This window comes from Barbatula barbatula (assembly GCF_947034865.1).
Source record: "Barbatula barbatula genome assembly, chromosome: 1".
NCBI lineage: Eukaryota > Metazoa > Chordata > Actinopteri > Cypriniformes > Nemacheilidae > Barbatula > Barbatula barbatula.
In genome coordinates, this window is record NC_136766.1 from 11,097,516 (window position 1) to 11,114,582 (window position 17,067).

Below are 17,067 nucleotides of genomic sequence, written 5' to 3' on the forward strand. Positions count from 1 at the left end.
TGCAAAGTGTGGCAAACCAGTGTTTAAAATGTCTCTTGTGCAAGTTTCCTGAACTGCACTGTTACGACCATTCTTCTGGTATCCTCATACTGTACGATCATATCTTACCCAACAATAAAAAGTTCACAAAGCCCTTAGTAAGTCCTTTTTCATGTCTCACATCAAACACACGGAGAGCCCTTGTATCCCCTTGAAGTTTTCCAGAATTTTGGAGCAGACACAGCCACACCTCATGTAGCGTCAGTCCGGAGCAACAGAAAGGTTCAAAGCAGCAGTGTTGTTTCGCTACCCTTGAGATGCTCTTTGAACAGAAGAGTTCCACATGCCCCGCTTAGAGTGAAAATAGTGGTAAAAGTTCCTCAGTCTGAGTCTCTCTACCTCTAGACCATTCTGGAGAACCCTGGTAGTGAACCACAGATGAGGGAGGAAAGATGTCAATATTATCTATTTAGTTAGGTGTTCAGTAACAATGCATTTTACAAAATATATATTTTTAAATTTTGTTAAAAACATTTTACCTGTCCAGCAGCTCCCAGTCCTCTCCTCCCCAACGGTCTTTAAACTCCTCTGTGTTCATCCCGCCAATCTTATCAAAATCTGACTTATAAATTCCAAACAAGCCAAAGCCATTGACTTCCCAATAACCTGTGTGTGGAAAACAAAGACATCTGTTTCATGTACAGTACTTTATAAGTGGCAATCAAAGAAGAAAAGTAAGGCTGAGCTTCCTAAAAAAATTTAGTTACTTGAACACTAAAGGAACAAAATATTTGAATAATTTTTTTCATAATGCATGAACTAGGGTGAATGAAATCCGTTTCTGTAAAAATTTAAGGTATACGGAACAATTGAGAGACCATTTCAAAATCGTTTGTTCTGATTTTAAAATGTGTAACCGGTGAAAGAGTTGAAATAACAGAAAAGATGCTCTGAATTTTTTCAGACCTCAAATACTGCAAAGAAAACACGTTCATATTCACTTTTAAGCAATACAACAGTAATATTAAAAATAGTTTATGCGATGACTTCGATCACAGTTTTCATGTGTCTTGTCATGCCACAGTCTTTCACATTGCTGTTGGATGATTTTATGTCAGTCCTGAGGCTTGACTTTGTTAAAAATTCAACAGGCACTCGACTGGAATAGCCACAATATATCTAGAAATGTTGATTAAATTAACATTTGGAATGATCTCTTCATTTTTTCTGCAGCTGTATGTGTATATGCGTGACACATGCATGGTTAATTATCAAGATTTTTTAGAAGAATATATACTGTATAAAATGTATTGATGTTACCCCGTATGAAAAGCAGGTTTGACCAGTTTTTACACTCTTCATGTATCACTGTAATCGGACATTAAGGGAGACATTTATTTGTATTATCGTTGCATATAACCTGGAGCCTGGAGTAGACATTGGTAGACGTTATGTCTAAAAGCTAGCAATCAGATTCCCATTTATATACAAACAGGATTAGCAAGAAATAGCATCAATCAAATTGTGCACAACTGGTGTTGGAACAAATGTGTTTTGTATGTGTCTATGTCTGTGTGTATGTCTAGCGGCTGTCTTTAAATGTGTCTGTGTTTTACCATCAGGCTCGGATGGTGAACTCCCACAGTCCAGTCTCATGACAATGGGTGCGAATGCCAGTCTGCCTTCTACACAGTGCTTCCTTATGGTCTCCAGGATGTTGTGAGGAAAGTGGATGTGCAGGTCACATAGGAACACTATGCTGTGATTGTCCTGAAAGTTACAATCACCAGTGTTTGGGTAAACGTTTTAGATAACACAAACATCATTTATTATTTCTATGAAATGTAGCAATGTGAAGTAAATAGTTACAAGTTCAAGAATAATGCAGTAATGTGTTTTTAATACTTTTCTAACGTTCCCTAAAACTGATATACACCATTATGCTTTATGCATAATTTATTTTCTCACCTCGATTGTGTCCACACCCATCTGCAAACCAGAGGACCTCTCGAAGTTCCCCTCTCTTCTCAGATACTCATACCTACACACAGACCCAAGAACAGGAAACACAAAAACGATTGTATCTTTCTTGGGTAGTATTGGGAGGAATGTTGGACTAATAACAAGGATCCAGACACTCTCTTGTGAATTCACCTGGGAACAGTGCTCTCCTTAAGTGCCTGCTCCACATCCATATCATCGCTCTGGAAGTCCACGATGATCACACTGAAATTTTCATCCTTGGTCTCATGGTACAGGACCTCCATATCTGAGATGAACTGCTGCACCCATCGAGCCTGATTCTTCACTGCCACAGAAAGACAACTCAGGTGAGTGGCTATATGGTTTTATCTAGCTCTATCTTACAGTACTATGAGAATACTGAAAGAGGTAGAGAGAGAGAGAGCAAAACAGCTTTTAGCTGTAGATATCTTTATTAATATGACAAATATTGCAGTATGTCTTTGTTTTATATACCTGGCACAACAAAGTGTATCATCACATCATGCCTCCACTCTAACATCATTGGCTGGCAGAGCAAGGGTTTGGCCCAGCTGGTGCTCCAGGGTGTGATGTTATGAGTTTGGGTGCTGGGAGGTGGGTTTTGGAATGTCACATGGTGGGCCGAGGGCATGGTTTCTTCTCTGCTCTCTAGTCCATCCTCATATCGACTGCGATGCAACAGGAGATAGATGTACTCAGACAGGCGCACAATCCGCTTCCCTTTCTCCATCAACAGCAGCTCCACCAAATATCGGTTGCCCCTGGCTGAGTCTCTCCGCTTCTCTATATTTACAATACGGAGGAGAGTGTAGATCCTTATAGAGAGAGAAAAAGGGCAACAGCGAGAGAGCAGAGAGAGTGTGTGTAAATAAGACGTAAAATTAAACATAACATCCCACATCTCGTTGGGTCAGGAGTGATATAGTTTTGCATTTATTACCCTAAAGCGACATATAAAGTAATGATTAGATAAAACACGGAGTGTTTAAAAGCAGGAGAGTTCAGATCGTCTAACTAAAAGGGTTAGAATTAAAAGCTTGATCTCCAAACTCACAGGATAAACACACACACCCTTACACACATTTAAAAGGGTCAAAATATATCCTATTTTTTCCCACGTTCAATGTTTTTTGCAGTTTAAGAATTACAAGTAGCTATACACAAAATAGAGACTAAAATCATGTTCAGTCATTTCACGCTTAGTAAACACTTTCTGGCAACGGTGCACACTCACTCTCCGCTCCTCTCGTTCAGCTTCTCCATGTACTGCGAGATCACATCAACAGCCTCGTTCTCAGCCAGCTGCAGATTTCCTGAGACGTTACACCTCAGGTCATTCCAGTCTGACCTCAGCAGCTCAAAGTCCACAGGTTTCACGCTGAAGGTACGCTGCCAGTCAATGGTCTCCTCCGTCAGGTGTGGCCTCAATTCTGCCTCGTCGTAACTGTACTCTGATATCTCTTCATCCTCAAAACCTCTGCTATGCTGAACCATGTCTGAACCCTCCAGCATCTCTGAGATCTTTGTCGCCTCCAGCTCCGGAGGCTGGCTGATCTCAGACGAGTTTAGCCCAGGGTGGTCTCTGTTTTCAGAGCTTAATGGTGGCAAGCTATTCAGATCTGATATGAAAGTCGTAGGGTTGCCCTGATAATGAGACTCAGGCTCTGTGGGAAAGGAAGTATGACTGTTGTTTAATAGAGATGGTTGGGTGGAGATTTTTTGGTCTATTAAGCGAACGTTTGGCCGGGGGAAAGAAGGTGCGACTGTTTTTGAGGATTTCCATATTGAACTTAAGTCCGCTAGGCGCTTGGTCTTCCTAGAGTGATAAAGGAAGACGCCAGGAAACACTTCAACTGGAGATTTTGGTTCCCCCTTGGCTCTATGGCTTGGCGGCCGAGGTCTAGTAATGTAAAGTTTGTTTGTGTTATTTTCTTTCTCCACGTTGGTCCAAACAACCGACTTGCCTGCATTATTTAAAATCCTATTAGCTAAAACATAAAGAGGGGATTTATGAGGAAGTTTAAGAGGAGACCTTCCCCTCACGGCTGAGTTGGCAGTTCCTGTTAGTTTGTTTGTGCGTGTCAGTCCCGGGTCAGGGAGGAGCCAAGCTAACGAACGGCCTCTGCGAACAAACGCAGAGGCTCGAATGTCCCCGCTTGCCTGTTCGTTTCGAGCTCCGCTTTGAGACTCCAAAGCACCTGCAATGCCTTTCGCTTGCCCCAAATATTTCGTTTCTGGTATTTCATCATTTACCATCTGCAGCAAAGAGTTTTTATAAAAACCTTCCTCTCTTGTTCCTTTACTCTCATCTTTTTCTTTAAAATGAATGTACTGGCTCCCTTGCTGTAAGACTTGGCTCTTTGAAGCCCTGTCTAAACTGTCAGGCTTCGAGGAGGTAGTGGAAGCTGTTGTCCTTGACATCTGATTGGGTAGACTGGTATGTATTGTCTTCCTGGCTGGCCGATTGCTGGAATTAATGGTCTCCTCTGGGTCTACCCCTTCTTCCTCCTCCAGAAAATCTGTCAGAAGAAACAGGCCAAGTGAAAGTAAGCTCTTGAATTAATAAATCTAATCCAAAGGCATTGCTTAATGACATGCAGCGATGAAAAAGTAAATGACCCTTCTAATGCGTTAACACAAATCTACAGCCAATCATTATTATCTTTAGGCTCTCTAAGCCCTGCTGCTACAGATATAACTGCAAAGGGGTGTGTTGAAGGACAGCTGCAACAAACTGTCCAACACACATCATTTAGCTTGTTTAATAATCAATTTGACGTCACTGCAGATGGTTAAGACTTTTACTATCTTTGTGGAAACATTTGGTCCACACCCTGTAAAGAAACCTATACATGCACAAACAGGGTCCAAAATAAACCTTTCAACTAAATGGTACACAAAGGAACTTTACCTACTATTCTATTAAAAATGTAATGTTTATATTCCTTATTAAGTTGTCAACCAACAAGCGGTGTACATTATTTAGTCTCGAGAGACTTTATTCTTGCACTTGGCATTTGCAGTGTGTTAATTCTGAACCCCGGGCGCACATACACTATGCTGCAAGACTCATTACAGATGCCGCATTGAGATTTTACAGAGACAAAACAACTGCTGAATTCTTATCTGGTATTAAGTTGCCAGCTGAGCACAGACCATCAGGTTTGGGGAAGAAAGCAGGCTCGTCACCTTCCTCCTCATCCATCTTTATGTACTTATAGAAGCCAAATCTATAAGCAAATTAAAGAGAGAGAGAGAAAGTCATGTTTCACAGGGCATGTCACATATTTATTTACTTATTGATTGATTTGTCTAAATGATCATGATTCTCACTTTTCCAAGTAGACAGGAGACTCTCTGTAAAAGCATTTGTTCTTTTTCTCCATATGACTCAGTCTGGTGAAGTCATTGGGAAACACATAGGGTAGGTAAACCTGGGTGGTCAGTTAAGAAAAAAACATTTGTCATTTATTTAAAAAAACATACAAAACCGATTAGGAATTAAAAACAGTCACTGTGTATAAATAAATAGCATGTACTAACTCAGAAATGTACTGATTGATATTGGTCAAAAGAGGGCACTGTTTGCTTTAAGCTTAGCAATGTCTTTCCTAAAAGTTAGCTTGACAAGTATCACTACACGTTTATCAAATTGTGCAACAATCGTATGTTGTTAGCATTTAGCATTAATAACAAAAAAATGATTAAAACATTTCTTATTTCTTAGTATCAAAAAATCTGGGAACTAGATAAATGACTTACAAACTGCAGACCCTGATAGCGTGCAATGGGGAAGTCCTTCACAACATATGTAGGAGAATACACGCAAGACGGAAGAACATTCTTCAGCCTGGACTGATGTATCATGGGAACTAAGAAAACAAATCCATCATCAGAACAATCCAATCATTTTTCATAGTACACTCACAAATAACTAACAAATGTTTAAAACAAACATTTATCTAAAAAATGTGTAAATAAACCATAGGGGTCAAGATGATACGCAAAAGCAGCTTTTTCGCCTCATTATTTTGTGACTTAGTATTTAACTTATCACACATTTAATGGTGTTGGTTGTAATCAGCTGACATACTATGTCCAGACCACCATCTGGGCCTAATGCACTCAAAGCTTCCACACAAGCTATATCATTAGCACGCCTGCTAAGCATAGCAGATTCAGTCTACCCAGACAAATAGATGACTGTTAGTTTTATGCACAGACCACAGACATATACACAACATAAATAGCCAAAACAGAGAAAGGATATTTCAACACATAACAACTGTACTGAGAGGATTAGATACACAGGTTATTTCAATTACTATAAATGGTGATTTTAATATAGTTAAAGTGATAGTTCACCCGAAAATGCAGAACCCAAAATAAGATATTTTCAAGAAAGTTGGTAACCGAACAGCACCGGCACCCTTTTACTTCTATTGTATGGACATTAAACCAATGCAAGTGAATGGGGTCCAGTTAACAACATTCTTCAAAATATCTTCTTTTGTGTTCTGCAAAAGTAAAAAAGTCATAAAGGTTTGAAATGACAAATGGGTGTGTAAATGATGACAGAATGAGATTTTTGGGTGAACTATCACTTTAAGTCAGTGACAGTGTTCAGAGAATGTTTTGTGTACAACAATACTGTGTTTGTGAATATTGTTCAATCACAGGCATACATACAATACAACACTGGGGAATACACACCCTTGTAGAAGGTGTCTCGTGGGTCTGCTTTAAGCATGTCTGCAGTACGTGTCTCTGTCCTGTGGTTAACCTGCAGAGTGAGAGAGTGGCTGGCAAGCGTCTGTGGGATGTGCTTTACAATGTTCATCTTCAGACTGGATTCATCTGTCAAAGAGGGAGAGAAGTGGAGATTAAGTATTTTATACTGCAAAGACGTCATATCTGGGACAGCAGATACAGTACATTTCAGAATATTTGTTGGTATGCCATCTTTTCAGCATTCATTAAAACTATCATGAACTACACACATTCATGTTGTGCTCTTCAAAGGAAAGAAAAAAGTGAATAGTTAATGCAATATATATCACATATTTGCTTAATTAAACGTAGAAATAGTGCAGAATAAGAAGCCTAATGTCTTACATTTTTTCAAAATGTTACACCATTCTGTATATTTCCAGGTTTAAATTAAATTCTGAAAGCCAGAATGTAGTCTCATATATCACAGACTAAGGATTTTTGGCTTTTTACCACTATCCCTATAGCTGGCCGGGCTCCAAGCCCCTGATAAAATCCTGTCTCATTCTAGGAAACCTCAGATCTGGATGGATCAGCTCTTTATCAGATGGTTACTTCCCCGAGGCTTAAAGAGACGCAACCGGACTCTCACACACGGCCCACGTCTTAAAACAATCCCCTGGAGTTCAGTCTATAGGCACTGAAGCATGCAGGTGTGTATGCGCGTGCAGGGAAGTCTATTTATTACAGCTTATCTCCTGACGTTATGAGAGCTCACAACAGCACCGGCTCTGCTAGCCACTGATGAAAACACACTTTAATTAGTTCTATCGATCGACCCCAAATGTGTTATGGGCAAATATGAGTTATGCAGCATCAAAGTCCATACCTGATGGTAGCAATGTCGTGTAATTATGCAAGAAAGCTCATAACACTGCCAGAGGAATATTTGCAGCACAATAAGATAGATCAGAAATCTGCCAATAGGAGAACGAAATACAGGCTTTGACCGAAGTGTCTGACAATGTTGTTAAAGCATTAACCATTCACCTTATGTCTTTATTGATTACTAAACAGACAGAGATATTTGTCAGACACAGTTAGAGTAACTAAGAAAGGTCAATGCAGCGATTTGCAACGGTAAACACATTTATTTCAACCTTGGGCTAGACTGGATTTTATCTTTTAAAGCATTCACAACACAGTGGTAAATGCTATAGACGCTACTTTGTATAGATTTCTGATGGAGAATTATCTCTTCAATGGACTACAGGGAATAAAGGAAACATATCATTCAACACAAGATTGTAATGGACATTTTCTAGTCTTGCTTCATGAAACGTTTGTCTTTGTTCATAAACTTCTGAAATAAAGTTCTTCTGACTGTACAGCGGAAGAATCTATCAAATTCAGATTATGACAATTTTTAACCTAATACTCTTGTATTGATTAAGAATGTTTTGATAACAATAACTGATAAAGATACGAAAGAAACTTAAAATAAAATAAAATGAAAAAAATACAAAGTTGAAATACGATGACATGATGCAATTGTTACAAAATAGCACAAATAAAACATAAAAATAATGTGTTTACTAAATCGACAGATCAGAACCAACTTTAGAAGCTCTCACAATCTTGAATCTCCCTGGTGATATGACAAGTGTGTGTGTATGCACTAGGGCTATCAATAGATCAAATAATTTTATCGCGATTAATCACACCCTTTACCTGTGAACACGTATTGTGAAATTAAACATACACCATTTATTTTAATAGTGTTTATTTTAGTGCTGACAATCGATTCAAAAGATTTACTAACTAATCACACACAGCTTTTATGTTTTTAAATATACTTTTACATTGTAATAATTTCACAGTTTACCAAATTAATGTAGAAACAACACGTTTCTTTAACAGCATTATTTTATGAATGAAAGCCAACATTCTAATATTGTTGGCTCTGCAACTGATGTCTTTATTAAATACATCGTCTTTTCTACTAACCAACCCCATTATAATAAGGTTCTACCTAACAGTGATGTATAAAGTACCTAAAAGCAAAACTTGAGTAAAATGTACAATATTTTGCCAGACAATTGCTTTGGTAGAAGTGAAAGTATTGTTTTAGAATAAAGGTTTTGAGTAAAAGATCAATACTGAACTTAAGTATCAAAAGTATTTAAAGTAAAAATTAAGCAAAGGTTGTTAATATTGTGCTTACATAGAAATTTACAACTTTGAAAAAGCTCCGTCTCAGGCTCAGTAGTTTTATCTGTAACATGTTGCCAAATGCTAAACTATCAAAATACAAGTTCAGAAACCATATCTTTATAACTTTACTTTATAACTTTATCAAAGGATAGTTCCCTCCCACCCCCAATATTATCCCTCTAAGAGAACAACTTTGGAACAAAATCTGTCTGGCCTTTACTTCTTTCTTCCCTTGCATTCCCCTTACAGTAACAACCCAGTCATTTGATTGTTTATCTTTAAAAGAAGCAGCACAACAACCTTGTATTGAAATTTACCTTTTTGCACTTCATTCGCTTTGATTCAGCATTGTGATGGTGACCGGATCGCTGATTTGTCAATTTCAGTTATGTTTCCATGCTTTTATTTTGTAGCAACGAATATGCTTAGTGGAAATGTATTAGAGTAAAAGTATAAATTTTTTTCAGGAAATTAAGTTAAAGTCAAAAATATTTAGACTCAAGTAAAGTACAGATACTGTACTGTACTTAAGTTACTGCGTTACAATACAGCACTGCTCTAACATCATTCCATTACGTTTCACTCTAAGTTAAATAAATAAAGTTCTCCCACACTTTACAGTCTATACTGCTTAATACACGAACTACAGAAGAATCCTCATTAAAGCTACAAAATCACATTCATTTCTTCTTTTCTTTTGTTCTTTGATTTACACTAGTGACAGGAGTCACAGCAGCACTTCTGAGAGCGCTGCCCCTTTAAGAGCTGCCGCTCTAAGCCCAGATACATCTGTAAGATGTCTGCTGAAGATCTGGAAAACATCTGCTGTGTAAAAACATCTGCTAAACAACTTAGGATGTTGTACATCCATTCTAAATCATACAAATCTTACAGACATCTTCTAGAGGTCTATATGACATCTGACAGCAGACGGGCAAATAACAAACTTCCATCCATCCATTCATCCATTTTCTACCGCTTATCCGGGGCCGGGTCGCGGGGGCAGCAGTCTAAGCAGATATGCCCAGACATCCCTCACCCTAGACACTTCCTCCAGCTCTTCCGGGGGGACACCGAGGCGTTCCCAGGCCAGCCGGGAGACATAGTCCCACCAGCGTGTCCTAGGTCTTCCCCGGGGTCTCCTCCTTGTCCTTTCGGTCATGACCCAAAGCTCATGACCATAGGTGAGATTAGGAACGTAGATTGACCGGTAAATTGAGAGCTTCGCCTTGCGGCTCAGCTCTTTCTTCACCACGACGGACCGGTACATCGACCGCATTACTGCAGAAGCTGCACCGATCCGTCTGTCAATCTCCCGTTCCATCCTTCCCTCACTCGTGAACAAGACCCCGAGATACTTAAACTCCTCCACTTGAGGAAGGAACTCTCCACCAACCTGAAGTGGGCAAGCCACCCTTTTCCGACTGAGGACCATGGCCTCGGATTTGGAGGTACTGATTTTCATTCCAGCCGCTTCACACTCTGCTGTAAACCGTCCCAGTGCATGCTGAAGGTCCTGGTTTGAAGGGGCCAACACGACAACATCATCCGCAAATAGCAGAGACGAGATTGTGTGGTCCCCAAACCTGACACCCTCCGGCCCCTGGCTGCGCCTAGAAATTCTGTCCATAAAAATTACGAACAGAACCGGCGACAAAGGGCAGCCCTGCCGGAGTCCGACATGCACTGGGAACAAGTCCGACTTACTGCCGGCAATGCGAACCAAGCTCCTGCTTCGGCCGTACAGGAACCTGACAGCCCTTAGTAAAGGGGTCTGTGGTCCAAATAACAAACTTGCAGATGAAAATGCAGACATCTATTTGATGTATGTTTGCTATCAGGGAGCAGGTCGAATGCGCTTCCTATTTTCACTACTCTTTGCATTAATTTACTTTATTAAAATCGTTGAAGACTGTGCTCGCGAAAATACTAGACAACAATATGCTTTCTGGCATAATCTTGTGTGTTTTGGTTCAGTCAAGTAAGAAAGAGAAGTTGATACTGGTGCGCTATCTGACAGATTCTGACGCAACTCTACACCAGACGGGACCACAGTCGTGTTGCATTGAGCCATGTTAACGTTGACAGCCATAGTATGCACACTGTATACTGTGTGGTCCTCCTTGATTAATGTTCAGAACAACCGTCTGGAGTTGCCTCTACGCCCCAGCGTGGGATGGTGGTGGAAGCTAAAACACCCCCCCCCCCAGCTTGTTACGTACAGTGAGGATTAAATAAAAAAAATGTCTCATATAATTATGTAAACGAAGTAAAGGAGCGTTGTGGGGATTCTCCTCCTCTCTCTCTCTCTCTCTCTCTCTTTCACTTTGTGTCTCAACTTCCTGTTAAAAGCATGTGTGAATTAAAGTCATTTCCCTTGATGAATGGCAGTAATTTGAAGGAGAATGTGGGAACATTTGTAATGGCTGATAAGACGATACATGCAGGGACGCTGACTGTCACATCATACACAGGAGACTCGGGGACAAGTGCTTTCTGGTGATTACCTACTTGCTATTGCCTACTATCAAACGCAAGTGAAATGACCGTTTTTTACACAGATGAGATGTTGTGAGGTTGTGAACGTTAACGGCAATGTTCAGAGGTGATTATTAACTGCATCAGACAGTTTGCGAATCTTACACCTGCGATTTCTGTTCCAATTTACAGAGTCCCGAACAGATCTGCATCTGTTTAACAACCAAGTTTGCGTCGTTGATGAGAATGTTTATCTCTAAATGGGGAAAAGCTGGAGTTTGGTATGCATGACGTGGACAACAGTATGGGACATGACTGACAGGACAACAACTTGTCTATGGTAGTAAACTTCTATTGACGACTGTAATATATTTGTATGCTCCATTTTTGATTGTGACTGCAATGCAACGCAAGTACTGTTCTTTACATGCCTTTGGTAGTAAATCCAAACAGACAAATAGTTCAGAAAACATCTGCATTTTCTTGCCTATCCACAGTCTTAGCAACAGCTGTCACTGGTACGTACAATGGTACTAATGTTGATGAAGTAAACATCTCACAGTTCGATACCAAATAATACATATATACATAATTCATAATTATACTTAAAATAATAATGCAGCATTTACCTGTGTACATTGAGATATAAGCGGAGTCAATGACATCATACTTCAGCCCAGGCAGGAAAGGTCTCCACTGCAAGAGAATAAAAGATTTTGATGTGTGAAGAAAAGAAAGGTCCAGTCGTTCAGTCCTATGGGACGGCACTATAAAATATATGGTATACAGACACATAGCAATTCCGCTACAGAAGCTGTACAATTACAAAATCACTTCTCCTTGGCCACTCTTAGACAATAGGTCATTTACCAGTCACAGAATAAAAAACTCTAATCACACTGCCAAGCGCTTACAAATCTTCAGAGGACTTCTTCTCTTTCATTTACCCGACAATCTAAAAAATATGTGAAATTAATTTTAAATTTGGAACAATTTGATGTCGACATAATGATGCTTATATTTTGATAGTTCCAAAGCCAAGAAAATGGTACATAACAGAACAGCAGTGTCTGTCAAACTTACCGTCTTCGCATACTAATTGAACATGGACTCACACACAAAAGTCGATCATGCAGGAGACTATTTGACTCAAATTAATAATTGCTGCTTAACTATAGAAACTTTGACAAAGATTTCCAACCAAACATCAAATACATAGACTTTTATTACTTTTAGTTCTGGACATATAACACACACAAACATCCAGCACACCTGAATCAGTTTGATTCAAGTGTTTATTATTCTGCCTGCTCTATACTGCCAAGGTTTCTCAAGGTCCTATCTGCCTTTCGGGAATCGATGGAGTGCAGTTACAGCACAATGTCAGATCTGAGCAGCCACAGACGCATGTTTGCCCCCGGTAAGACACACTCACACTCACACACACACCCAAACACGAATTTAGACATGAAAACAATCACACACAGTCACGCTCTGATAAATATACATTTTGTGTACTGTAAATGGGATTTTTTTTAAGACAAAGACACACACACACTGACAAAACAGAAAACATGGAGAAAAAAAAACCCACAATAGAACTGCAGTTAAGGGCTACAAAGACGCTCTAAGACCTACAGTACATGAACATCTTGCCCCTTAAAACCAAAATGACTTTCAAATAGTGACCCAAAATGTTTGAAAATCACCATATTGTTCTTTTTGCTCATTTCCATTTTTCATGGCTCAGGAGATCTCAGTAATATTCATTTGAATAACTATGTCAGATGTTTCTATTAAAAATACATACGAGATATAAAAGCAGTCGTTGCAATAAAAAAGTGAAAGAGTCGTGTCTTTTCAATGTAGACAATATTTGATGAGAACACAATTTAGAGAATTCAGCAAAGTCTCCATTTACTCTCATTGCCGATTAGAAAACAATGACACCTGGGGTGGACTATCCACTGTTCATCACACCCGTCTTTGACCTGAAGGTCCACTGGTAAACACAATGGTTCGGTCTCAGCAGAGAGCCAGTGCTGAATTATTTACAGCAGTGACGAGTCATAATAAACATCAAGTGTACTTCCTTGCCACTTACTCCTGTCATGAGTCTGAACCTGGGCCAGTGACATTAGGGCTGGTGAAACAATCATTTTAGAGGATGCTGGATCTGTCACATTCCACAACTCTAAGCTATTACATAAAAAATAACAAAAATAGAAAAGTGCATGAATTTCCAATGCCTCAATGACCTCTCCTCAGTAAACAGGTATAAAAAACTTCCCTCCATCCTAAACATTTTCATACAGTATACTCTACATCAGCAGCACTACAGACACTTCTATGTGTTGTTCTATTGTAAACCATGCCTTTTATGACATTAAATTGCATTAGAAAATGAAATATACATTCTGGCTGAGGGCTAAGTATCCAGCAAAAGCAGACTATTTTATCCAAAGTGACATATTGTCCCATAATACTAGCACAAATCTCTAGTTCTGAACTTAAACCAGTATAATCACTCAACACTATTTTTGGCTATATATATTGCCCATTATCATCATTAGCCTAAAAATGACCAGAAGAAATTAAATCCAGTTTAGGTCAAAAGTGAAGTGAAAAATAAGAGTTCTACTTTATCCAAGACACAACCACTATTTTAAGTAGTTGTGCTTTCTTAGAAGCTCTGTCTATTTCTGTGCTGCAAAAAAAAAGCTGTATTCAGCTAAAGACAAAGCAAAAACAGTCTTGAGAAATGTCTGAAAAGTCTAAGAGCAATCCATAGACAAGCTTACATGATGTTGCACATATTGCATCAGCTACCGTGTTATTTCTGTTTTGTCCTGACAATGAATAAAACACAGCCCATTCACAGTTGACTGGCAGTACTGTCTATAATAGCTCCTATTGGACATCTCATATCGGACAGTTTCTGGTCAGACTACATTAGACAGGCTTTATAAAATCTCTTTGTTCCTACAAAGACTGGATTGGGTTAAAATGCTAATCAGGCTCAGAATTAAAAAAGCTAAAGCTAAAAGCTAGCATGAGATGTCTAAGCACATGAGAGAAACACTGACCCTAACCCACATTTTCTGGTTTAACAGATGAAACTGAGTAAAAAAGGAAATGATAGACTGAAAACAGGAGCCTTCGAAGTGGATGTGGTTTGGTTAATATATGAATTTCTGTGTTTGCCACAGATAATTAGCTGTTTTTCGCTTTTTGGCGTCTGGTCCCCGTTGACTCGCTCGCTGAGAATACCTACAAACCCCATGCATTTATTCATTGGGTTCCTCTCAAGTCTTTGATGCTCCTCTTCCCGAACACTCCTAGCTCAAGTCAACTTGGGAACATTGAATAAGTTGTAAAGTACAGCGCACACTTGGTCCTTCTCAGCCTCCAGGCAGTGAAAGTTATGCAGTATGGATTTATGATTTACAATTTATGTGCTCACGTTTGTGCTGTTTGTAGATTTTACCTTAGATTTAATTGACTGTACTTTGTTAAAGATAACAATGCCTAAACTCTAGTTTAAAGGGATAGTTGACCCTAAAAATGAAAATCCTGTCATCATTTACTCACATTTGAGTTGTTCCAAATCTGTATAAATGTCTTTGTTCTGATGAACACAGACAAAGAAATTGGGAAGAATAATTATAACAGTTCTTGGACCCCATTGACTTCCATAGTAGGAGAAATAACTTTATAATTTGTTTGTTCTGTAGAACACAATAGAAGATATTTTGAAGAATCCAGTGAAACAGACAGTTTTGGGCACTTTTGACTACAAAAACTGTTTGGTTACAAGCAATCATCCAAATGTATTTCTCTGTGTTCAACCCAACAAAGAAGTGTATACAGGTCTGGAATAACTAAAGAGTGAGTCATTCATACAGAACTTTGGATGAACTGTCCCTTTAACACCAATAGAGGCCAAGTGATGATACCATGCATAGCAAAATAGAAAATGTGTAACAATTATGCCAAATCCTTTCTGTGTAATAAAGCTTCAGTATAAGTTTTCTATAGTGACTGTCCAGTTAAATGCCTGAATAAAACACAAGGGTCAAACTTTGTTAATCAACAAAAACCTAACAAATTGTTGTTACATTATAAATCCCGGGGAACACATTCTTTGTAAACTAATATTTTGCTCTTCTGAATCTTGTCCATCACACCCAAGAATTACAGAAAGTGATTCCAAGATTTTTCTTTTCTACTCCCTCACTTTCCCTGCTTCTGCTTTATGTCTTTTCCTGGATTATAAAATAAGAGGGGTTTGCTGTTTAAATAAAAAGATTTCTGTTTGTTTTCAAGGCTGCTTTAATACTCAAATATGTCATCATGGTCAAAGATGTAGTATCAATAAAGGTTTTTATGGGTCATGAGTTACCAAAGTAGCTGGCAGTTATATGTTTGTTTGCCGCGAATATAGCCACTATAAATTTAAAATGGTTTACATTGTTTTCACTGGACCACGGTAATATGTTTGACAGTGTCATTACAGAGAGAAACTCCATGTTAAGTTTAGGTGATTTAACTGATGGGCCCTTTGGAAAAGGTTTTCTTTGGTGTGTTACTTATTGTTTTATAATGCATTAGCCGAAGGGGGTGGTCTTTAAACATAGCCTTCATTTATGGCTCATTCAATATTTTGGTTTATTTCCGAATAAGTGTACAGTAATGAAAATATCTCGATTAGTGTGTATTTTAATAAAAAAGGAGGTGAAGCCTAGAGAAAGAGCAAAAGGTCATGAATAAAACTCAATGAGACCTTTCCTAAACACTTCCACTTTATAATTTAAATGACACGTTCACTCTGTTTCATTAAGGACACTTTAAAAAAAAAGTAATTTGTTTTACATACACCAGCTGTCACACCTTGAACATTGCCGAAATGTTCTCTATACTCACCCCCACCTCCACATGGTCGGAACCTCTGTCATCCTGCTTGTGCAAAACCTCAAAGTAGTATCGCCGTGAGGACATAAGACTGCAGAGAGAGAGAAAGCGAGAGAGAAAGGAGGATTCGGGGAGAGGTCGGGGGGATAAAAGTTAAAGGAAGAAAGGGCAGGGAACTAGTCTAGCGAGAAAGGGAAAAGTTATGAAGAGATTGAAGACATGAGCATTTAAAGGACATTTCACGGACATGGTATGTTGTTACAGATTGTGTGCGTAAATACTGACAGAAGGTTCCTTGCTTTTTCCCCAAGAGAGCGCTATATGATCTACAAGAACCCGATCAGCAGTGAAACCTCTTTAACAAGATCAGACAGTTCAATTAATACACACCTGCTTTAACTGCTCAAGAGATAACAACCCCATGAGAGTTTGCATCTTAAATATTTTTCTTTGGACTAGATAAAAAATGTTGTGTGGATGTTTTTAGAGTCTGCAGACTGATTTCTATAGTTACATGAAATAAAGGCTACAGAAAATAAAGGACACAATCATTGAGGGAGGAAGTAGTGGCCAGTAGATAAGGGTCAGATAGGAAAAACTGAGAGAGGATTGGGGTTTTACTGTAATTGGTTGATGAATTGCCTGGCTCCATCTGAAAGAGTTTTATTCAATAATTGTGATTAAGATAGAGTGATGAACAGACTGAGATAAGGGAGGGAAGGTCCAAATGAATTCACATTCTCTGTATTCTGTGATCATTTATGATTATAG

The 17,067-nt window shown here is 38.9% G+C and overlaps 1 protein-coding gene across 1 annotated transcript in view; it reads right to left on the minus strand.

The window, feature by feature from the left end:
* Window positions 1-285: 285 nt before the first annotated feature.
* Window positions 286-17,067, minus strand: part of b4galnt4b (beta-1,4-N-acetyl-galactosaminyl transferase 4b) — a gene marked incomplete at both ends in the record, with an annotated part of 51,330 nt that continues 34,548 nt past the window's right edge. The window contains 13 exons of the mRNA XM_079470409.1: window positions 286-400; window positions 519-645; window positions 1,596-1,749; window positions 1,948-2,020; window positions 2,134-2,287; window positions 2,458-2,798; window positions 3,218-4,502; window positions 5,140-5,213; window positions 5,317-5,417; window positions 5,746-5,855; window positions 6,697-6,840; window positions 12,015-12,081; window positions 16,309-16,387. Coding sequence (XP_079326535.1) covers window positions 286-400; window positions 519-645; window positions 1,596-1,749; window positions 1,948-2,020; window positions 2,134-2,287; window positions 2,458-2,798; window positions 3,218-4,502; window positions 5,140-5,213; window positions 5,317-5,417; window positions 5,746-5,855; window positions 6,697-6,840; window positions 12,015-12,081; window positions 16,309-16,387 — 2,824 coding nt within the window. The remainder of the gene's footprint in view (window positions 401-518; window positions 646-1,595; window positions 1,750-1,947; window positions 2,021-2,133; window positions 2,288-2,457; window positions 2,799-3,217; window positions 4,503-5,139; window positions 5,214-5,316; window positions 5,418-5,745; window positions 5,856-6,696; window positions 6,841-12,014; window positions 12,082-16,308; window positions 16,388-17,067) is intronic.